We start from the raw sequence: 22672 nt of genomic DNA, 5'->3' as shown, positions 1-22672 counted from the left end.
GGAAGCAGGCTCCCTGCAGAGCAGAGAGCCCGATGCGGGGCTCGATCCCAGGACCCTGGGATCATGACCTGAGCCGAAGGCAGAGGCTTTAACCCACTGAGCCACCCAGGCGCCCCGGGGTAATGATTTTTATATATTACTCTGTTCGACCTTGATACATAAATACCCACCCCCATCTCTGCTCTGGAGCATGCCAGGCGCAAGGTGCTTAGAAAACAGAGACCTATATAGATTTAAAACAGCTCTGCCTCACCTGCCCCGCCACCCATCTGGGGTCCCTGGCCCCCAAAGCTGGTCCCTGCTCCCAGTGAGCCTCTGCCCAGCTTCCCGGGGCGGGGAGGGCACCAGCCCCCTCTGCAAGACAGGGCCCTGGTGCTACATTGGCCAGAAGAGTTACGTGAACCGGAGGCCACTGGCGGCCCCCTGCGCCCGCCCTTCAGGTCCTTCGGAAGAGATTGCTCAGGAAGCCGCCGGCGGACCCAGGGCCCAGGCGCAGCGAGAAGCGCGGTGCGGCGCGACGCGGGGCTGATCCGGCCGCACTCAGCTCCTTCTGGCATTGCGAGCGCAGCTGCTGGCCGATCACCACAAGCATGTCGTCCTGCGCCGGCCGGAGGAGCGGGTCAGCGCGCTGGCCCCGCCCCTTCCGGTCCCCCTTCCGGTCCCGCCCCTCACCTGCCAGGCCTCCAGCTCTTGCGTCAACGCCACCTTCTGGCGGATCGTGCGAAGCAGCTCGCGAGAGAGCGAGTCCCTCTCCAGAGAGACGCGGCTGAGCTCCAGGGACAGTTCCAGCGCTCTGCCGGCAAGAGGGGCAAAGAGTGGGTCCGAGGGCGCTCGGGCGTCAGGGAGCGGGCGTGGCGAGACGCCGCCGGACCCCGACGGGAGTGGTGCTGCTGACACCGAGGGCAAGGTCGGAGGGCTCCTGGTGGGTGTGGGGATAATTAGAACTGTATCACGTGGCGGGGGTGGGCGGGGAGGGACTCGAAGGCCCAGGGTGCCTGGGAGTCCCACCGGGGCTGTCGTGCATGGTGGCAGAGGCTCACTTGTTCACAGCTTCGTCCCGATCCGAGAGGGCGCCGCTAAGGGCCTCCTCGGGGTCCTGCTGTGTCCGCAGCTCCTTCTGCCTTTGCAGCTCCTGCCGCAGGGACTGTATCTCCGTCCGCTGCAGCGTGATCTGTGGGCAGGGGCAGGGGCAGGTGAAGAGAAGCAGGTGGGCCCCTGGGTCTCCCAGCAGCCAGGGCTTCAGGTCTCCAGGCCCTCCCTCGCCTGCTCCACAAACTCTCGGGGCAGCTGCGGCCAATGTGGAGAATAACCTGAGCCCCCGGGTTGGTGCAGGATGGCGCGGGGGCGGGGCCGGCGGGGTGATGTAAGCCTGCAGAAGGGATGCTGGGAGAAGCACTGGGGGTGGGGGGGGGGGATGCGCCCCAGGAAGCCCTCCTGGAAGAGGTGGCATACAGTCTGGCTCTTGAAGCATAACTACAAGTTTGTTGGGATGAAGACAGATCCAGGTAGAGGGGGAGTTAGTGGGCCAAGGCTCAGAGGTGTAGATGGGCAAGAGAAACTGGCCTGGGGAGGGGCTCTCCATCCGCTCTCCCACTCCCACACCTCATCCTGCAGCCGGGCCACCTCGGCCTCCTTCTCCTCGAGTATCTCCCCTGGCCTCAGGGATGCTCGCTTCTTGGGAGGCTTCAGGCTTTCCTCTTGGGCTGAAGGCTGGTGGCTGAATGCCTCTTGGATCTCAGGGGACAGAGTGTTCTGTTCGCCAAAGGAATCCGTCAGTGAGGTGTCGGACCTCCTGGAGAAAGGAGGAGGGGCGGAGTCTGCGTGGCACGTGGGGGCTAGTGGGCCACGAGCTCACCGGGGCGTCTCTGCGTCCGTCCGCTTTCTGGTCCTGGTCGCCGTCGAGGCTCTGAGCAAGCTCGGACTGCAGTGAGGCTACCGACACGTCGGCGTCCTGAAGGCGCGACTCCTCCTCCAGCTCCGAGACGCGCCTCTGCAGCCTCCGCAGCGCGCTCAATGCCTCCCCGGCCTCGGAGCGCGCGCGTTCCAGCTGCGGAGGGACAGAGGAGGGACAGACAGAAGGGCAGAAGTGTGGTCAGTCAGCCAGGGACACCCGGAGCCTTCATCCCGCCGCCGACCTACAGGGGGCGCCGGCGCGCCGCCCAGAGCCCGCAGTCCCGCGCGTCGGAGCACCCCAGGGATCCTGCTCCCACCCCCGGATCGCTGGGCGGCCTTGGGCCGCGCAGGTCCCCTCGGCAGATCCCAGTTTCCTCGTCTGTAAAGCAGGGTGCGGACAGGTGCCCTGGCTTTAAAGTTTCCAGTCCGCCTCCCCCCAGCCCCACCCCATCGGGTCACCTGGCGGGGCCCCGCCCCCTCCCTGGACCGGTCGGCCTGCTAACTCGATGCTGACTCCTCGACGCGGTCCTCCAGCGTTTACTGATCCTTCTAACCCCGCGCTGTGCTGAGTGCCTCACCCTCCCCTCGGATCTTCATCGTCCCCATCCCGTCTCACAGAAAAGGAAAGTAAGAAGGGATGCTGGGATCGCGGCCCACGTTATTTCACCACTGAGTGCATGCTCCTGAGAGCTCAAACATCAGGCCATTGCTGCCTCTTGTCATTTCCTTTTGTGCATCTCCACTGGCCCAGACCTGGTCCAAGTCCCGGTCATCTCTGGCCTCCCAATGGCCCGGCTCTGATGCATTCTAAAGGCAGACCACCCCGGCTCAGTCTCCTTCCAAAGCTCCCACGTGCCCTTGGGCTAATGCCCAGGCTCTCTTGGCCCAGCTTCTGGGGCTCCCCATGACCCAGCTGTGGATTCATCTCCCTGGAAACCCCGAGGCAGTGGCCCTGCGCTGGTCGGATGCACCCCCGCCCCCTCCCGGTCACCTCCAGGCTCTGCTCCCGCTTCTCACGCCGCAGTAGCAGCAGCTCCTCGTGGGTGGCCCGAAGCCTGGCCTGGCCCTTCTCCACCTCCTCACGCAGGCCCCGGATCTGGGCCTCCAGGTCCTGCCGGCGGCCCTGCAGCATCTGGTTCTGGGGAAGGACGTCAGGGCTGAAGGGGGGGTGCCGGGCCCGCCCCAGATCACCCGCAGCCACAGCTGGCACTCACCTCCCCCTGCAGACTCTCCAGCCGCGTCCTCAGCTCTGCTCCTGCCAGGACCTGAGCCTGGCACTGCCCCCGAAGGCCATCCACTTCCCTCTGAAGCTCCTGCTCGGTCTGGGAGGCCTGTTGGGGGTGAGGGGGAAGGCAGTGGAGCCCCCAGCTGACCCTGAGCCTTGACCCCAAGCCCCATGCGCCCACCCCCACACTGGGACACAGGCACCTGCCCTCCCTCTGCCAGGGACACAGGATCGGTTCTCCCACCTGGGCCAGCTGCTGGCTGAGCCGGAGGTTCTGCTCGCTGAGCTCACAGAGGGCCCGTGCCCGCTCACGCCCACTGTCCTGCTGCTCGCAGCGCTGCTCTCCCAGCTGGGCACGCAGGGCCTCCACGTCCCCCTCCAGCTCCACAGCTCTGGCCTCCCATTCAGCGCCCCGCACTGCCAAGCCCCGGCGGAGCTCATGGTTCTCCTGCTGCAGCCGCTGTGGGGACCCAGACAGAGAGTCAGGGACAGAGGGAGGGACAGGGGGAGGGGAGGCTGGAGCAAACACACAGATGGACCCAGAGGGGGTCCAGGGAGGTCTAAGACAGGTGTGGAAGCAAGAGGGAGAAGCAGGCAGAGAGTGAAAACCAGAGCCTTGGAGGGAGGGAGAGTGGAGAGAGGTTTCCAGGTCAGGCAGGAGGAGCTGATCTGGGACTGGAGGAGAGTGAGGATCCCTGATGCCCGCTCACCTCCGGCTGCTGCCTGGGCTTCTGCACCCGAGGTCGCAGGCGCCGTTTTTGGCGCCTGAGTCTGGCAGAATTTAAGCCCCGGCCCATGGCCTCACCAGCTGGTGTCCCAGGGGCTCTGGAGGTTCAGCCTCTGCTCAGCCCTTCTCCCCCAGCTGCTCTGGGCCAGCTCTCTCTAATTAACCCTGGCCTGGCCAGCCCCGCCTGGGCCCCAGGCCTCAGCGTGCCCTCCCCCCCTCCCCCAAACCTGTCCAACAGGCGGGGGGACGCTCTTGTCACAACCAGCTGCCCGGCTTGGGGAGGCAGGCAAGTTGGGGGGCCGGCCTCCGGCCCCCACTCTCTATAAACCCTCAAAGCAAGAAGGCAGTGCTGAACGGATGGTGCTCCGGATATTAGCAGGCGCTCCTGACGGGCCCTGTGTGAGCGCCTTCCTGGTGCCATTTCATCCAGCCAACCAGTTAGACTTGTAAGTGTACTTATTTTCTATATGAGGAGCCTGGGGGTCAGAGAGGTCAAATGCCTTGCCCAAGTACACACAGTAAAGCAGTGAGGCAGCAATTCCAGCCCACGTGCACAAACTCTTAACCAAATATCATGGGGGGCAACACAGCTCTAGGATTAAATCCCCAGGTTCAGGGTCCAGTTGTCCTCGCTGGTGCCCTGCTGTGCTGCTCTCTGTGATTAGACAAGCTCTTTAACACCTCCGGGTTCCGGCCCCCTGGCCAGCCCAATAGTACTTAGCTCCTCCTGTTGTGGGGTCTGGCTGTCTGCAACACTGGGGACCACCAAGTTCCTAGCCTCTGGCAGCTTAGAGTCTAGAGACTCAGGCACATGGACACAGGCTTGAACTTGGTCAAAGTTGGGGTCGTTTCAGAGGGAGTGTAGGGGCCGTAAAGAAATCCTGAAGAGTGGGGTAGGCTGGGGGGTCCTTTAAAGAGAAAGCGACGTTTGACTTAACACCTAAAGCGCAGGAAGGAAGAGGGCTACACCAAGGAACAGCACGTGCAAAGGTCCCAAGGGAACACATGGGGGTTACTTGAGAAACTAAAAAGAGGTGCTAAGGGAGGACAGCGGTGTCACTGGCCGAGGCCCTCGAGCAGGGACTTTTGGGCCCTAGTGAAGAGTGTCATTGTAAGTGAGATGGGGAGCCGTGAGGGGATTTTAGGCGAGGACAGAAATGATGCGATTTGCAATTCTTGAAGATGCCTCTGGCGGCCCCATAATAGAGCACGGAGAATGGGCTCCGGGGGCAGGAGTGGAAGCTGGGCATGAGTGAGGAGGCAGCTGCGGGGCTGGGCCAGAGGCGATGTGGGCTTCAGCCAGCTTGGAGGCTGCAGAGACCCTGGGAAGCGGGTAGATTCAGAATCTGGTTTAGAGACAAAATCCCTAGGGCTTGCACATGTGGGAGAGGAGAGGTCATAGGACGCTTGGGCTCTGGTCCTGAGATGGGCAGCGGGGATGAGGACCACTGGTGATGGGGTCAAGATGCGCCACTTAAATGTTGACATGCCCACTAGGTGGCGGGGGGAGGAACTGAGGGACATAAGCTCCCCAGGTCTACCCTGAAGCAATGGTTGGGGCTCTATGGATGCTGGAGTCAGGGTTGTCCGGGGTGTTTAGGGGTCCCATGTGACCCTCAGAATGGCTGTGTGGCTGAGGACAGCTTGGGCAGAGGGGGGGATTCTATGTCACAGGACTAGGAGAGAATTGGCTGAGATAACACACAGAAAGGGCTTAGCCCAGGGCCAGGCAGGGAAGGGGTGCCCAGTAATTGGTGGCTGGGGTTGTGCCATCCCACTGAGGGGCCAGACCCAAGATTCAGAGAAGGCTGGTGGCTGGCCCAGCGTCCCACAGCCAGGCAGAGACCTGAACCCAGGTCCTGGCTTGTCCTCAGAGCCTGTGTCCTCAATCACTGGAGAATCCCTCCAGAAACATGGGCCCAGTCCTGAACTGCTATTCCGGGGGCCTCCCCCTGCGCACCTGTCTCCCACCTGCCCTCCGCCAGCTCAGGCTGTCCCCTGTCCCACCCCCGCCTGGGCCACCAGCTCACTTCCTCTCGCTCAGAGTGCTGGGCGCTCAGTGTCTCCAGCTGCCGCTGTAGCTCCTCATTGCGCTCCAGAAGCATCTTGCCAAGCTCCGCGGCCAGCAGCAGGTCCTTCTCCTTCTGCTGCAGCTGGAGGGCCAGGTCCTCGGGCTCCTCGGGCCCCGGGCCCCCTCCCAGGAACGAGTCCCGCCTTTCCAGCACGAAGGGGAAGAAGCCCTCGTTGCCACTGGGGGAGGCACCTCCAGAGAGCAGCCCCGACAGGAAGCCTGGTCCTTGTGGGGAGCTCATGGTGGCTGCAGTCTCTGTGGGCACAGGAGGGTCAGTGGGGACAGGCAGCTGGTTGGGACTTGCCCCCTGCTGGTCAAGATCTGGCCCTGGGGCCAGGGCCTCCTTGGGCTGTGAAGGGTTAATGATCTGCGTCTTGGCCACCCAGCTCCGTTAATGTCCCCGGGGTAAACTGAGGCAGGGAGTACAAGGAAATGAGCTGCTGTTGACAAACATCCTCTGCCCCCAGGTACCTGCCCCAGTGCTTCAGGACCCTGCTGGCCGTGCCCCTCACGCCCCACACCTTAGCTGACCTGGCTCCCAGCCCCTCACCAGCAAGGAAGCTCTTTCTAGAAGCCAAATTCTCAGAGACTCAGGACTCAAGAAGAGCTCAGCCCCTTCCCCTCCCAGAGTACAGGCCTTGGGAATTTAGGCCTGCAGATGCCTTCTCTTCTAGAAGCCCAGAACCCCAGCCCCCTTCCCTCCCAGGAATCCTGGTCCTTGTTTTCCTATTTTCTCAAGATCCAGGTGTTTTGGTCCCCAAGCCTTGGAGCTCAGGTGCCCAGACCCAGTCCTCCCATTCTGGAGTGTTGGCCCCAGTTTCCCAGGGGCCCCGGGGCAGGCCGGGGGCAGGCCCAGGGCAGGCCCAGGGCAGGGCCGGGTAACAAGTTGTACCAGCAGAGGGTGGGGCCACACCAGGTTTCTGTTTACCTCCCGGCCCGCCCCTGGGGATGGGAGCTGGTGGCGCTCTCCCAGGGCTGCTTAGGGCCCGCCTATCGGGGGCTCAGAAGGAGACACACCAGATTTCGCTGGCACCCTCCCCACCTCCAGCCCTCTGGAGGTCCCCCCCACCCCTTACACGCGCGTGCGCTTACACACACACACACATACACCTGTCCCTTCCACCCCAGGTGTCCAAGCCCAGCCCCATCCGTCGGACCCAGTTGTCGCGGTTGTTCCGGCCCAGCGGGGTCCGGGAGTCTCCCTGAGGTGGCCCCTGTGGCCCCCCAACCCTGCTCTTGGGACCCGGGGGCGTCCTTCCTCCTCCCGCCTTCTCGCACCTTCTCGCACCGAGCTGCTGTTTAGCACCTCGACCCAGGCGTCTGGGCCCCCAGCTCCTCGACCCCCGCCTCCCTGGCCCCAGGCGTCCGAGGCTCAGCGACCACCTACCTTCCTGCCCACGCCTCCAGCTTGCGCGCCCCAGGAGCCAGGCCCGACCACCCCACCCCCGGCGCCCGCTTGCCCCGACCCTGTCCTACCTGAAGCTCCAGCGGCCCCGTCCTCGGGCGCCCCCCAGGCTCTCACCCGCCGACGCTGGGCTCCCTCCAAGGTCCCCGTGGTCCCGGATCCCCTCTTCCGGAGGCGGCGCCAGGTGCCCGGCCGGCGCAGGTGAGGGGGCGGTGCCGCGGGCAGGACTGGGGCGCCCCCTGGCGGCCGGAGTGGCCGGGCGGGACTGAAGGAAAGTCGCCTCCACCCAGCTCTGGGCACCTGCTCCGTGCGGCTGCCATCGGAAACCACGGGCCCCATTAACTGATGACCTGTTGGGTGCAGACCCCACGCTGCGCACAGACGTCAGCTCCTTTCCCCTCACAACCGCCCTGTGGGGTAGGACATTACTGAGAATGACAACGAGGACAAATACAACATACCAAGCACTCTGCTAAGTAAGCTCTTTTGTGAGCACAACTCGTTCACTTTTTTTTTCCATTTTATTTATTTTTTCAGCGTAACAGTATTCATTGTTTTTGCACAACACCCAGTGCTCCATGCAATACGTGCCCTCCCTATTACCCACCACCTGTTCCCCCAACCTCCCACCCCTGACCCTTCAAAACCCTCAGGTTGTTTTTCAGAGTCCATAGTCTCTTATGGTTCGCCTCCCCTTCCAAATTTTTTTTTTTTTAATAAACATATAATGTATTTTTATTCGTTCACTTGTATGACATCCTCATGAAGCAGGAACTGCTATTGTCCTCATTTTATAGATGAGGAAGCTGAGGGGGACCCCTCGTTGCTTGAGCTCACACCGACAGAACTTGAATGTGAACCTCAGAAGCGTGACTCGAGGGTATGTGCTGATGCCCGTGCTGAGACTAGCTTGGGGCTCTCCGTCTCGAGGTGGCCCGAGGCTGAACCTCATGCTCCGGTGTGAGGACAGAGGACTTGGTGTGGAGGCCAGGAGGATTCGGGGTGGGTCCAGCCCAAGGCCGCCTGGGCATGCGGGGTGATGAGTCTCTGCAGACTCCCAGAGCTTGCTGGCTGGAGGTCCCGGGCCTCCTGGCCTGGTGGGCAGGGACAGGGGAGGGCTGGAACAGCGGTGTGCTGGAAGTTCTATCAACAGCAGGCTTTCTGGCGGAAAAAAGAAAGGCCCAGTTTGTAGACTTGGCAGTTTCGGAGGGTTAGTGATCCCTGCTTGGCTGATTTCGAGCTACCCCCGATGTCACTGCGTGAGAATTTGGGCAGGGATGTGCGCTACTGGCTTTTGGCAGCTGGGAGCAGCTGGGAGCAGGCCTCTGGCTGGCTGTCAGGACTTCTGGGTGTCGGGGGCCTGGGGCCAGCTGCCTGGGTCTTAGAGAAATAAGGAAGATGGGAGCTGGACCTCCTGACTGTGGGAAAAGGGTTCAAGGACTCCTTGGAAGGATGGTTTAGGGGCTGGGATTGCTGGGTCCCGGGAAGGATAGGACAAGGTTTCCTGCCAACACGGAGTAGGGGTGCCAGTTTCCTTTGCAAAGAGGTCTGAGGGTGGCATGGCCTAGTGAGACCACCATGCCTTCCCACAGCACCTGTGACAACAGCCCGGTGGACTTCGGAGATGCCTCAGTCTCTCCTGGATGCCACCAGCTGACCCCTTCGATGCCTAGCCCCCCCACCCCATGCCCGTACTTACAACATATTCTCTGAGCCCTGCCTTCCACCAGGCAGGGGGCTGGACTCACCTGGTGATGAAGTGGGCAAGGACTTCCTCCCAGGAGGTTCAAAGCTCCACCCAGGAGCAGGGAGGGGGCAGAGCCCTATAAACCAGAAATGAACTCATAAAGAGGAGGTTGTCTCATAGACTCCAGCATCCATGGCTTCAGACCAAATTCCAGTCTGGCGGTGTGTTCGCTGGATGTCCCTGGGTCATTAAGCTGGTGAACCTCTGCAGCCCTCACTTTCCCTGTCTGTACAATGGGGACGATAGCACTTGCTAGCTTCAAGGGTTGTGGGGCTTAAGTAAGGGTCCAGTCCTGCTGGTGGCCCTCAGCAGGGGCAGGGCAAGGCCACAGAAGTGACTCACCACCCATGTTCCAGAGAATCCCACAGCCACCCTCTGAGGTCATACCATTCGAGGACCAGAAACCAGCTCAGGGAGGCCCAGTGATCTGTCTGTGCCTGTAATGGGAGGCCCCCAGCCTGGCTTGCCTGGTGCTCAGCCCCAGTCCCTCTTTGGACATTTGAATCAGTGCCCTGCTGCCTCTGGACCCAGGAATTCTGGCTTCCAGCTGCCCAGCCCCTTCCCTGCCCCTCAGCTTCCCTCCCCCAGCCTCCCTGCTGATTCCAGGAGGAAAATGGATCCGAGGGGGGCAGAGTGTCCCCTGGGGAGGCCTGGGACACAGCCAGTGAAGGGAGGAGAAGATAAGAAGATAAGCCAGCCCTTGGAGAAATCAGCCCTCCGACAGGCCCGTGCTCACCCAAGACGCTCTCCCCCACCTTCCCTGCCGCCTGCTGGGCTCCCGCTATGCCGGGTCTTGGCTCCAAGGTCTCCTCCCTGGGGAAGACCTCACAGACCTCACAGAGCCGGGGGCAGTCGACACTGGCCCCCAGAGGCCAGCAGATGCCCCCTGCCATAGAGGCAACCCCGTGGGAATGGCGCGGGTCCAGACCGAGGGGCCTGCAGGCTTTTACGACACAGTCTATGAACAATAAGAATTGTTGGGAGCGCTTTAACCCTCCGTATGAGACAGCTCGCGCCGAATGCGCTGGTCGGCAGCTTGCTGTTTCTGTTTAACCTGATGTTTCCAAGTTTCTTCCCATCTTAAAAAAAGCCGCAAAAAATGTAAAAAGTCAGCTTTATGGAAGTAGGTATTTGTTTCCTAAGGCTGCTGTTGTAAATTACCACAACCTGGGTGGTTTAAGCTATGATTTATGGTCTCGGTTCCAGAGGCCAAAAGTCCAAAAGCAAAGTAGGGACAGGGTTGGTTCCTTCTAGGGGCTCCGAGGATGAAATCTGTTCTAAGCCTCTCTCCTAGCTGCTAGAGATCCTGGATGTTCCTTGGCTAGGAAGAACCCCACTCCAAGCTCTGCCTGCCTCTTTACATGGGCTCCCCCCGGGTCTTCTCTGTGACCCTGGGTCTCAGATCTCTCTCCACTTTCTCTTATACAGACATGACTCTTTTTTTTTTTTTAAGATTTTATTTATTTATTTGACAGAGAGAGATCACAAGTAGGCAGAGAGGCAGTCAAAGAGAGAGGAGGAAGCAGGCTCCCCGCTGAGCAGAGAGCCCGATGTGGGGCTCGATCCCAGGACCCTGAGATCATGACCTGAGCCGAAGGCAGAGGCTTTAACCCACTGAGCCCCCCAGGTGCCCAGATATGACTCATTGGTGTAGAGCCCATCCTAAGTCCAGAATGGTCTCATCATGAAATCTTTCTTTCTTCACTTACTTATTTTTTACTATTTTATTTATTTGACAGAGAGAGACACAGCGAGAGAGGGAACACAGGCAGGGAGAGCGGCAGAGGGAGAAGCAGGCTTTCTTCCTGCTGAGCAGGGAGCCCAATGCGGATCCCAGGACCCTGGGATCATGACCTGAGCCGAAGGCAGATGCTTAACGACTGAGCCACCCAGGCGCCCCGGAAATAGTTTTCATAGAATAAAACTCGCCAAGTGTAGCGTTTCATTTGATGAGTTTTTAACAGATATGTGGGGTGGTGTAAGCACTCCCACAGTCATGGTAGAGAGCACTTTCTTCATCCCCTGCGCGCCTCACGCCTCTTTGCAGTCAGTTTCTCCCGTAGCTCATCCCCTGCCAACACTGATCTGCTTTCCGAACGTCACTATCATTTTGTCTTTTGCAGAATGCTCTCTAAGTGGAATCCTGTCTAGTGGATGGTCTTTTGTGCCTGGCTTCTTTGACTTAGCGTAATGCTTCTGAATTAGTCCATGTTGTGTGTATTGGCGGAATCCATAGTTTTGAAAATTTTCCAACCTCAAGAAGAGTTGCAGGGATAATATAATGCCACACCGTCTCTGTGGGCTCGCGGTTGCGATCGTTTTGCCCCATGTGCTTTACCTCTCTCTTACACAGCACATACTCGCACACATTTTGCTAAACCATTGACTACCTCAGCCGGCATCTCCTGAGGGCACAGATATTCTGTGTAATCGGGGACCATTATCACACGCAACAAACCGAACAATAAAATAAGATACAATAACCTTACCGAATGTACAGCCTGTGTTCTAACGTTCCTGGTAATGCCCTTTTGATTTTATTTTATTTCATTTTAAAGATTTTATTTATTTATTTGACAGAGAGAGAGATCACAAGCAGGCAGAGAGGCAGGCAGAGAGAGAGGGAGGCAGGCTCCCCGCTGAGCAGAGAGCCCGATGCGGGACTCAGTCCTAGGACCCTGAGATCATGACCTGAGCCGAAGGCAGAGGCTTTAACCCACTGAGCCACCCAGGCGCCCCTTTGGTAATGCCCTTTTTAGATGATGTGAAATCAAGGACCACATACTGCATTTAACTGTCATTTCTCTTAGGTCTCCTTTAATCTAAAATAGCCCGTTGGGGGTCCTGAGGGGTCAGTCGGTTAAGCCCGACTCTTGATTTCAGCTCCGGTCACCATCTCAGGATCATGAGATGGAACCCCCAGCCCTCCCCGTGGGCTTGGTGCTCAGAGGGAGGCTGCTTCTCTCCCTGTCCCTCTGCCCCTTTCCCTGTTCAAGTTTTTTTTTTTTTTAAGATTTTATTTATTTATTTGACAGAGAGAGAGATCACAAGTAAGCAGAGAGGCAGGCAGAGAGAGAGAGGAGGAAGCAGGCTCCCCGCGGAGCAGAGAGCCCGATGCGGGGCTCGATCCCAGGACCCTGAGATCATGACCTGAGCCAAAGGCAGCGGCTTAATCCACTGAGCCACCCAGGAGCCCTTTTTTTTTTTTTAAGATTTTATTTATTTATTTGAGAGAGAGAGAGAGTGTGAGAGGGGAGAAGGTCAGAGGGAGACGCAGACTCCCCCCGGAGCTGGGAGCCCGATGCAGGACTCGATCCCAGGACTCTGGGATCATGACCTGAGACGAAGGCAGTCACTTAACCAACTGAACCACCCAGGCATCCCTCCCCTGTTCAAGTTCTTTCTCTCACTTTCTCACTCTCTCTCAAATTAATAAAGCTTTTATTTTTATTTTATTTAAAAATTTTTTAAAAGGTTGTATTTATTTATTTAATTGACAGAGAAAAAGAGACAGAGAAAGCAAGAGAGGAACTACAAGCAGGGGGAGTGGGAGAGGGAGAAGCAGGCACCCCCCCCCCACCAGCCGAACGGGGAGCTGGATACAGGGCTTGATCCCAGGACCCTGGGATCATGACCTGAGCTGAAGGCAGACACTTAGCAACTGAGCCATCCAGGCGCCCAGTAAATAAACCTTTTAAAAAATAAAAAATAAAATAAATAGTCCATTGTTGGGGCCCCTGGCTGGCTCAATTTATAGAGTGTGCGACTCTTGATCTTGGTTCGAGTCATGGGTTCGAGGCCCATGTTGGGTGTAGAGCCTAGTTAAAATAAATAAATAAATAAAGAGTCTGCTTGTCTTTTTCTGTGTCTTTCAGGACACTGATTTTTCTTTTTTAAGGACTCCATGGGGTACCTGGTGGCTCAGTCCGTGGAGTGTGTGACTCTTGATCTCGGGGTTGTGAATTTGAGCCCCAACTTGGATACAGAGATTACTTAAAAATAGAAACATCACAGGTGGTGGGTAATGGGGAGGGCACGTTTTGCATGGAGCACTGGGTGTTGTGCAAAAAGAATGAATACTGTTACGCTGAAAAAATAAATAAAATGGAAAAAAAAAATAGAAACATCTCCAAAAAAAAAAAAAAAGGACTCCAGGCAGCTGTTTTTCCAGAATGTTTCTGAGATTTATCCCCAAAGATGCATTTGGATACAGTTTGGTCATAGCCATATGGTTTTTCATCCAGTGTTTATGCCCCGATTTACTTCTCTACGCTTCTGTCCGTGGAGGGCGTAGCCTTTTGGCACTTTTCCATGTCATAAACAACGTTCTCATGCACGGGCACGCGGGTGGGAGTCTCATGCTGTTAGCCATCCAGCAGCGGAAGCAGCAGGGGGAGGGGTCGCCGTTCTCCTGTGCGTAATGGCCATCCCGCAGCTTAGCGGCTTCAGACAGTGATCGGTTTCCTGTTGGACAGCATCGAGGGTGGGCTGCGGGCCGCTTGGGCTTCTTCCTGCCGGGCTCTTGCGCAATTGCACCTGAGTAGTGGCCGGGGCGGGGGTCCTCGGAAGTCTTCTGGGCTCCCGCATCCGGCGCCCGGGCTGGACGGCTGGATCACTGGATCAGCTGGGGCCGGTCGGCGTTTCCCTCACCTCAACCCCAAGGACCATCGCCTCTGTGGCATTCTGCTGATCAAGCCACTGGGGCCAACCCAGGCTGGGGCGGGGGGATTTGAGTCCGCCTCTCAGTGGGAAGAGTAACAAAGAATTTGCAACCATCTCTTACCCACCACGGAGGTTATGCTCTTTAGCTCTATTAAATATGGCCAAACTGGTTTGCAGAGTGTAGGTATTAATTTACACTCTGTAATAAAGAGTCGGACTCCATTTTTGATGTTTGATGGCTGACAGCCTTAAAGCTACACGCCTCCTCTTCCCCCCCTGTGCTCCACGTCTGGGCAAGCCGATTAGAAGGCTCTGGTGCTCTCTGTGTGGTACCGGAGGGAAATTTAAAGCAGGGAAGCCCTGGCCAGTGTGGGGGGCCTCCGCCCAGCCTCCCCCCCATTGCCATGATGAGAGCCCCTCCTTGCTCTCTCACGGCATCTCAGACCTGCTTGGACACTGGCCCTGCTGCCCATGGAAAGCCTCATTATGCGCGTCATCAGCCTTGTCACAGTGTCCTGGTATGAGCGGCCTCATCAGTCTTCACGTCTGAATCCCATTTTGGGTGAAAACTTGACCCCGTCGAGGGGCAGCCACGAAACACACCCCTGACAGCGGCACGAGTTTCCAGCTCACACCTGTCTACAACTTGACATCACCAGACGTTTAAATTTCTGCCGATCTGGTGGCAAACACGGTGTGAAATAATAGGGAAAAAATGTGAGTGGGTATATCTCTATATCTCTATCTGCCCCCAGGTGCCAGCACAAAGCTCCCCAAACCCTTGTAAATCAGGGTGCCAGGGACACGAGGTTTTCATTACAGTTGGTGTCACGGAAGTGGGATCTGCCAGAATGGCCCTGACCCACAGAAATGTGGTTTGGGAAGAGAATGGGCAAAACGGTGGGCAACGAGGAGCCTCTAGCTCCTAGTGGCCACGTGGTCACCCAGGGTATGGAGCAGGAGCTGTCTGGAGCTCAGTCACTCCCAGGAAGGGCTACCCGTGGAACGTAGGGATGGAGCCAACTTCCTGAGAGCTGGTTCATTGGAGCCATACGGAAATGCAAACTAGTACGAAAAAGACGAAATATTCAATCCCTTGCTTATCTGTAATAGTTTAAATGCAGTTAAAAGAGAATGCTGGGTCAGACCTCGCTGCTTCAGCCGCTCACCTAAAAGCCACTCCCCAAGGGAAAAGTGATGCAGTGACAGCAGAAAGGACCTCTGAGACCTCTGCTTGCCGAGGCGGCAGTCAGTGTAGGGGAAGGGCAAAACCGAGAAGCCACTGGAACCGGGGGCCAGGGCGAAGGAGTTGTTTCATTTCATAGATCGTTATCATTAGCTTCCGAGGAGCCCTTACCGACTCGATTGGGAGAGTGACTCACGTGGGGCCTGTCCTGGGCTGTGAATGCTGGAAGAACACGTTCGGGTGAGTCAGGACCCACGGCTCCCTATGAAACAGTCACAGACGGCTGCACACGGTCCAGACCCACGGGAGGGAACAGCCAGCGTAGCAGATGGAATAAAATCCACCGTAAGGTCTGTTTCCCCCAAGCAGGTGGGCTGTCTGTTTCTCCGTATAAATGCCAAGCGGAGCGCCCCAGATGAAGCAGCTTATGTGCTCTGTAGGCAAGCCGCGTGGGACTGGCTTCATGATGGACATTCACCCTCTGAATGTGCTGGTTTCCCAGGTCATGGTAAAGGCTCTGGCTAAGGGATGCCCTTTTGCACGGGGACCCCATATAACCCGCGGCTGCAAAACCGAAGGGCAGTTTGGGAAATCTTTTAGCATTTGCTGTCTCTGCTTCCTCTTGTGGGTCTTAGTAAAAATTAAAATGTGGGTCGCCTGGCTGGCTGAGCCAGTAGACACGAGACTCTTGATCTTGGGGACATGAGTTTGAGCCCACGTTGGATATAGAGAACACATGAAATGAAAAAAAAAAAAAAGTTAGTGTTAGGTTAATTAATGAGAAAACGAGGAAAGTCAGAGAAGAGAGTCAAGAGGCTGGTCTGAGCAGGGTGGAAAATTTAAACAGTTATTAAAGAATAAGGGGAGTATGGGGTGCCTGGGTGGGCTCGGTGGGTAAAGCTTGTGCCTTCGGCTCAGATCATGATCCCAGGGTCCTGGGATTGAGCCTCACATGGGGATCTCTGCTCAGCGGGGAGCCTGCTTCCCTCTCTCTCTCTGCCTACTTGCGATCTCTGTCAAAAAAAAAAAAAAAGAAAAGAAAAGAAAAGAAGAAGGGAGTAAATTGATAGAAACAAAACAATGAGGAGAAAGAGAAGGGAGAGTAGCGTGGCAGGACACATCCCAGCAGGGTGGAAATCTTGAGATGGTTTTTGGTTGTTGTTTTTTTAGATGCTTTCTTTTAGGTGCGGTGCATCAATGTTGAGGTGATGGGACGGGAACAGTGTGTCCAGTCTGACACATGTGGACACATATACTCCTAAAACCCTTATGGTCATGGTGGTATTCATAACCCCCCACATGAACCTCATGCCTCTTGCCTCCCCCAACCCTGCCCAGGCAAGCACTGGTCTGCCTTCTAGCACCATCGATTAGTTCACACTTACTCAATATGTGTGGGACCACGCAGGGTGATCTGTTTGGTTGCCTGGCTCTTTTTGTCTGTCTTCAACATCAATATTTCTTTCACTGTGGCGGAAATACACAGACCAAAGCTTTGCCATCTCAGCTGTTCGGGTACTGCCAACATTCCCACTGTCCTGAGGCCCTCAACCCCATCCGCTCCCAGATCCCTCCTCAGCTGCTCCAGCCCAGACTGAGTCCCTATGAAATATTGACTCCCCGTGCCCCGTCCCTTGGCCCCTGGCACCTACCATCTACTCTCGGTTCCTGTGGTTTTGATGACACTGAGTACCTCGTAGAAGTAGTATCTTTTTTTTTTAAAGATTTTATTTAAATCTTTTTTTTTAAAGATTTTATTTATTTATTTGACAGAGAGACATCACAAGAGAGGCAGGCAGAGAGAGAGGAAGGGAAGCAGGCTCTCTGCTGAGCAGAGAGCCCGATGTGGGACTCGATCCCAAGATCCTGAGATCATGACCTGAGCTGAAGGCAGCGGCTTAACCCACTGAGCCACCCAGGCGCCCCTTAAATCTTTTTTAAAAATAAAGATTTTGTTTATTTATGACAGAGAGATAACAGTGAGAGAGGGAACACAAGCAGGGGGAGCTGGAGAGGGAGAAGCAGGTTTCCTGCTGAGCAGGGAGCCCGATGCGGGATTCAATCCCAGGACCCTGAGATCATGACCTGAGCCGAAGGCAGACGCTTATGACTGAGCCACCCAGGCGCCCCTAGAAGTAGAATCTTAAGAGTATTTGTTTGCCATAAGGTCTTTTTAGGTACAGTTCCTGTTGATTTAATTTTTTCCCCTTTGAGTGGGCCATACTTTCCTGTTTCCTTGTATGCCTTTTTTTTAAAAAAAGATTTCTTTGTTTATTTTAGAGGGGGGTAGGGGCAGAGGGCGAAGGAGAGCAGACACCCCAGTGAGCTCGGAACTCCACGCTGGGCTGGATCTCGCAACACCCAGATCTTGACCTGAGCGGAAATCAGGAGGATGCTTCACCCACTGAGCCGCCTAGGCGACTCTGGTCGTTGTTTTTTTTTAAAGATTTTATTTATTTATTTGACAGAGAGAGATCACAAGCAGGCAGAGAGGCAACGGCGGGGGCGGGGAGGGAACAGGCTCTCTGCTGAGCAGAGAGACGGATGAGGGGCTCGATCCCTGAACCCTTGGATCATGACCCAAGCCGAAGGCAGATGCTTTAACCCACTGAGCCACCCAGGCGCCCCTGTTTGTTTCTTAAAGTAGTCTCTACACCCACCACCAACCTTGAACTCATAACCTCAAAATCAAGAGTCACCTGCTGAGGCTCCTGATCTCAGTGTTGTGAGATCAAATCCTGCATGGGGCTCGGCTCTCAGTGAAGAGTCTGCTTGAGTGTCTTTCTCTCCCTCCGTGCCTCCCCACCACATGCTCAACAAACAAATAAACAAGTAAATAAATGAAATCTTAAAAAAAGAAAAAAAGTCACCTGCTCCAGCGACTGAGTCAGCCAGCCGGGCTCGTGATTTTTTGGTGGAACCCTAGACATTTGAGTCTAACAATGCCGTAGCTCTGGACCCCAGATTCTCCCTCCCTCTTTGTTATTGTGCTTGTGGATTGTGTCTTTTTTTTAGTGAAGATCGTGGGCGGTCTCTGCGCCTGGGAGCAGCCTCCGGGGTACACTTACCTTCTTCCCAGGTCCTGTCTGAGCCCTTCCTGGGACACGTGCAGTCGCTTTCTCATTCCCCCCCCCACCCCCATGCACAATTGTTTTGTTTCCTTGTGGTTTTCAGAGGTGGGCGTGGGGGCTGGTGTTTTCTCTAGCTGACGTGATGGGCTCGCGACGGTGTAAGTGGTTGTGCAGTGTTTATCTGACACACGGGTACACAGCAACGACTACCACCGGCGGTGCCCGCGAACGCCGCGAGCACACCACATCACTGTCGTTTCTTCCACGTGGTGAGAACCCCAAGATCTCGTCTCCTGGCAGTTCTGAAGCATGTGACGTGGGAGTGTTGACTATAATGCCTGCCCTGGATCTTCGATCTCCATGACCTACTACTGAAACCACATCTCCCCAGTTCCCTCCGCCGCAAGCCCGGCCCCCGGTAACCCCCATACTACTCTATTTTCTGTCTCCGTTATATGCAGTGGTTTCAGATGTTCTAGTTTTGGGGGGTATAGCTCAGTGGTAGAGCATTTGACTGCAAATGTTCTAGTTTTTAATGTCTGGCTCCTGAAAGTGGAAAAGTGAACAATGAGGGGGGGGCTTAAGGCACCGGCCCTTCAAATCCCCTGGTAGTCACCTCGGCAGGAGAGACAGGGGCTCACCACCGTGGGTGGGGGACAGCAGGGGCTGCCCACCCCTGCATCTCTGGGCTGAGATTCCTGATATCTGGAGGACAGGGTCCCTTTTGTCCGCCCTAGTTCCCACGAGCTGCTGCGTGGCTGCCTGTGCGGGGCTCGGCGTGGAGAGTGCTGCTGCTGTGCTGAAAGCTGAAATCCACAGCAGTCTGCCTCCCAGAGCCTCCTCCAGAAGGTGTAAGCCTTCCGCAGGACCCTAAAGTTCCGAAGTGGTTACTGGAGGTTCTGTTAGTGCACTAGTTGTCCCGGTGGGGAGACAATTCCCAGTGCTTCCCTCCGCCATCTCCCCAGGATCGTCCCTGATCCAAGGCCTTTGGCACGAGTGAGCCGGGATGGAGAAGAGAAGTTTCCGGACTCCTTGACCTAGGAGGCCTCTGCACTTTGCCACCGAAAGCCACTGGCGAGGCCCTGACTTGGGCTACGATTGGATGGGATGGGAGGTAAGAATATAATCACTGGTACAGCGGTCCAAGTTGGAATGTTCCGGCGGGCCGGCTGGCAGGAGGGCGTGTCTCCTTTACGTACTGTTTTTTTTTTTTTTTTTAAAGATTTTATTTATTTATTTGACAGAGATCACAAGTAGGCAGAGAAGCAGGCAGAGAAAGAGGAGTAAGCAGGCTCCCCGCTGAGCAGAGAGCCCGATGCGGGGCTCAATCCCAGGACCCTGGGATCATGACCCGAGCTGAAGGCAGAGGCTTTAACCCACTGAGCCACCCAGGCGCCCCTCCTTTACGTACTGTTTTATGCAAGCGGATATTATTCGCCTTTGCGTTGTACAACCAAAACCTCTCGGTCTTGCACTGAGTGGGTTAAGTACCAAACAGATTACCAGTCAGGAATGTGAGGGTTGGTGGAATTAAGGTGAAAGTCGGAGAACTGGTATGTTGGAACGGGTGTTACATGAGATGGTTGGGTCTCTTAAGGCAGATTGTACTGTGGGGGTGGGCGATGTGCCTCACTGGGGAATGTTTCCTCCAGCTAATGGGGGTGGGAGGCGCGATTCTCTGTGCTCTGGCCCCCGTGGACTGCAGACGGGCACAAGCCTGTGAGCGCCCCCCAGCGACAACCACTGGGACTTCGTACTACAGAATCCTCCATTTAACGGGTATTTACTACCTTGCTTCCGACATAAAGTGAAGTTACCCTGATCAAGGAAGGACTTAAAATTATCTTGGCCAGGGGCGCCTGGGTGGCTCAGTGGGTTAAAGCCTCTGCCTTCGGCTCAGGTCATGGTCCCAGGGTCCTGGGATCGAGCCCCGCATGGGGCTTTCTGCTTGATGGGAGCCTGCTTCCCCCGCTCTCTCTCTGCCTGCCACTCTGCCTACTTGTGATCTCTGTCTGTCAAATAATAAATAAAAAGAACTTAAAAAAATGATCTTGGCACCTGTTACACCCGTGTTGTCTTGGGTACTGTTAGAGAGACACACTCAGGACGGTAGTGCCCAGCAGCATGCCCTGAGAAAACGAAAATGGTTTACATGGGACCGTGCTGCCTGGGGAATGCTCTGAGCACGGAGCCTCTTTCCAGGGCTGGGTCCAGAACTACAGGAGGAGCAGCGGGATTCTGTTGTCCCTGGGATGGTGTCTGGCAAACAGCTCTCCGTTGACCAACAAGGAACCGCTTGCTCTCTGTGGATGGCCGTTCCGAAGGGAACGGACAACATCCTGTTCGGAAGACAGCCACTCTGATCAAGGAAGGTATGAACAAGTCAGTCCGGTGGGCTGAATTACAGGCTGTTTTTCCAGCTGTGAAGGAAGACTTGAGCATGGGTAAAAAGTCCTTATGTTTTGGTTTCTACTGACACACGGGCGGGAGGACAGTGGCAACCCGGCCGACTACAGAGGTGCCCAGATGAGGCTCGGTCCCGTGGAAATCACTGTGGGAATTTGCAGGGTGTGTTAAAGAAAGTGGGGCGTGTTGAAGCCCGTCAGAAGAGCCCCCTTCCAGGTTTGGAAGGTGACTGGAATCCACAGATACCCCCTGCGCTCACCTAACGTGGCCACCCGAGTCCACAGAATGCGTGGATGTGGGGGGCTCTGGGGGGCCGAATCGACACTCACTCCCATGCCTTCTAGGGTAGGAGATGGCAGTAGGAACTGTTCCGTCTGCCGGCCGAAGGGACAGAGACTACAGAACTACAGAACGTGCTAACACATCGTCACGGGGATGCCCAGGGTCATTCTGGAGGCGGCAGATGGGTCCCCACACAGGAAGAGACACCAACTCTGGACCGGGCTTTGCTGAGCCAGAGGTAGATGGACGTGCTCAGAGAGCCAGAAACTAACCAGAACGGAGACCAACATTTCTTCAGACCAAGGACCACCACCGCCAGCCCATAATGTCCCACAGAGGGCAGAGAGATATCCTCCTCGGAGACTGGTTTGGTAGAGAATTGGGAGAGGCGATTAAAGCATTGGTTGTCTAAAACGGGGTGGGGGGCATGGATGGGGATGCAAAGTAATGACTAAATGAGTTATGTCGTAAGGGAAATCCAGTACCCCATGAGCCCCTCCAAAGAGGCTCAGAGCAAGAGACGCCGTTGTCGTGTTAGCCCGATTATACGGGATGTCCATAAGAGCGAGCGAAACCATGCATGTGGTGAGACCGCTCCTGCTGCTGCCCCCTGAGCAGATCGACGAGGGGATTTCAACCCCAATGACCGGGCTCGCCCTGAGAGATGTTTTCATGCAAGCAGACGATGGACTGGAATGATTCCTAAGAACTGGGTGGGATACTGGTAATGTGCCGTGCTATCATTTTGCTGCAAGGGGTCGTGTGGCCAGAGGCTAGGGGTGTGTGTGTGAGACAGGGAGAGAGAGAGAGAGAGAAATAGAAGAAAATACATATATGGGTCTTAGCACAGAGGTCTTAAATCTCCTGTAATTTCCCAAAAGGTAAGAGCACTAGAAGCATCTTCTGGTCTAACATTTGCTCTTTGACCCCAGTTCCCTACACTGGGCTCCTAAATCCCTTGGAATTTCCTGGGAGATGGGAGTGTCTTGTTCTAAGGAGGTGACTCCCGGAGAGCGCCTAGACAGGGACTAAAAGACCAACCCATGACTGGAAGCCTGGAAATTTCAGCCCCATGTCCCATCACCCAGGGAGGGAAGAGGGACCAGAGTTGGAATTATTAGTTGAGCATGCCTATGTGATAAGCCTCCATAAAAGTCTCCAAAGTTTGGGCTTTGGAAGGTTTCTAGGTGGTAACATCTCGGTGCTAGAGGGTGCCATCCTCCAGCACCACAGGAACAGGAATCACTCAGCCCCTGTTCCAAATAATGTTTTGCTTTGGGGAAAACACAACACACAGCTGGTGTCGGAAGCCTCCTGAGTGGGGTAGGAGTTGGAGCGTCAAGGAGAAGCTGGGAAGGGGAAGTGCAGTCTTTTGTTACACTTGGGATTGACCATGGACTGTGCTGTGTTCTCGCCCCACACCCCACAACTGCGGTGTCGAGGTCCTCAACCCTAGGACCTCAGCCTGTGACTGTTCTGAGAGGCAGGGCCTTTCCAGAGGCGACGAAGGCAAAACGAGGCGGTGAGAGTGGCCTGACTGTGCCGGTATGGGGAGAGGAGGTTGGGTCAGGGCTGCCGGGCGCGGAAGGAAGACCAGGTGCGGGCGAGGCCGGGGCAGCCACCTGCCGGCCCAGCGGAGGGACTGAACTGACCGGAAGATCCGACCTTGCCGGCACCTGGGTCTTGGCCGTCCAGCCTCCAGAAATAAACTCGTGTTGTTTCCGGCGCCCGATCCGCGGTGGTTTGTTAGCGCAGCTGGCGGGGACGCATACAGGATTTCTGTGTTTTAGTTTGTATCTGGAGCTCGCTCATCCTGCTCGTTATTTATTTTACCTAAGCCACAGGGGGCCCATCGCTGCCCTGCTGCAGGGACAGAGCGGTGGGACTCGCACGCCCTTCGCCCCTCGCCGGGAAGTCCCCGCCCCCCCCCCCATTCCTCCCCATCCGTCTCCTGCGGCACCGCCTTGTAGCCCTGGGCTTCCCCGGCGGGGGTGAGG

The 22672-nt window shown here is 56.3% G+C and overlaps 1 protein-coding gene across 2 annotated transcripts; it reads right to left on the bottom strand.

Annotated features, from left to right (window-relative positions):
- Window positions 1-15: 15 nt before the first annotated feature.
- BICDL2 (BICD family like cargo adaptor 2) lies at window positions 16-7859 on the bottom strand. Of its 2 annotated transcripts, none has more exons than XM_045992746.1 (10): window positions 7393-7859; window positions 5876-6171; window positions 3363-3578; window positions 3108-3224; window positions 2885-3031; window positions 1856-2047; window positions 1603-1752; window positions 1041-1171; window positions 673-793; window positions 16-598 (listed from the first exon to the last, which is right to left on the bottom strand). In XM_045992746.1, exons 1-10 carry the CDS (start codon window positions 7658-7660, stop codon window positions 437-439), a joined length of 1800 nt encoding a protein of 599 aa, XP_045848702.1. In that variant the 5' UTR covers window positions 7661-7859; the 3' UTR covers window positions 16-436. The 2 variants fall into 2 exon arrangements, with proteins under 2 accessions (XP_045848702.1, XP_045848703.1); XM_045992747.1 differs by having other exon boundaries at window positions 7439-7494.
- Window positions 7860-22672: the final 14813 nt, after the last annotated feature.

This window comes from Meles meles, chromosome 21, assembly GCF_922984935.1.
Source record: "Meles meles chromosome 21, mMelMel3.1 paternal haplotype, whole genome shotgun sequence".
In the NCBI taxonomy this organism is placed as follows: Eukaryota; Metazoa; Chordata; class Mammalia; order Carnivora; family Mustelidae; genus Meles; species Meles meles.
This window is presented reverse-complemented; position numbering and strand designations above follow the sequence as displayed.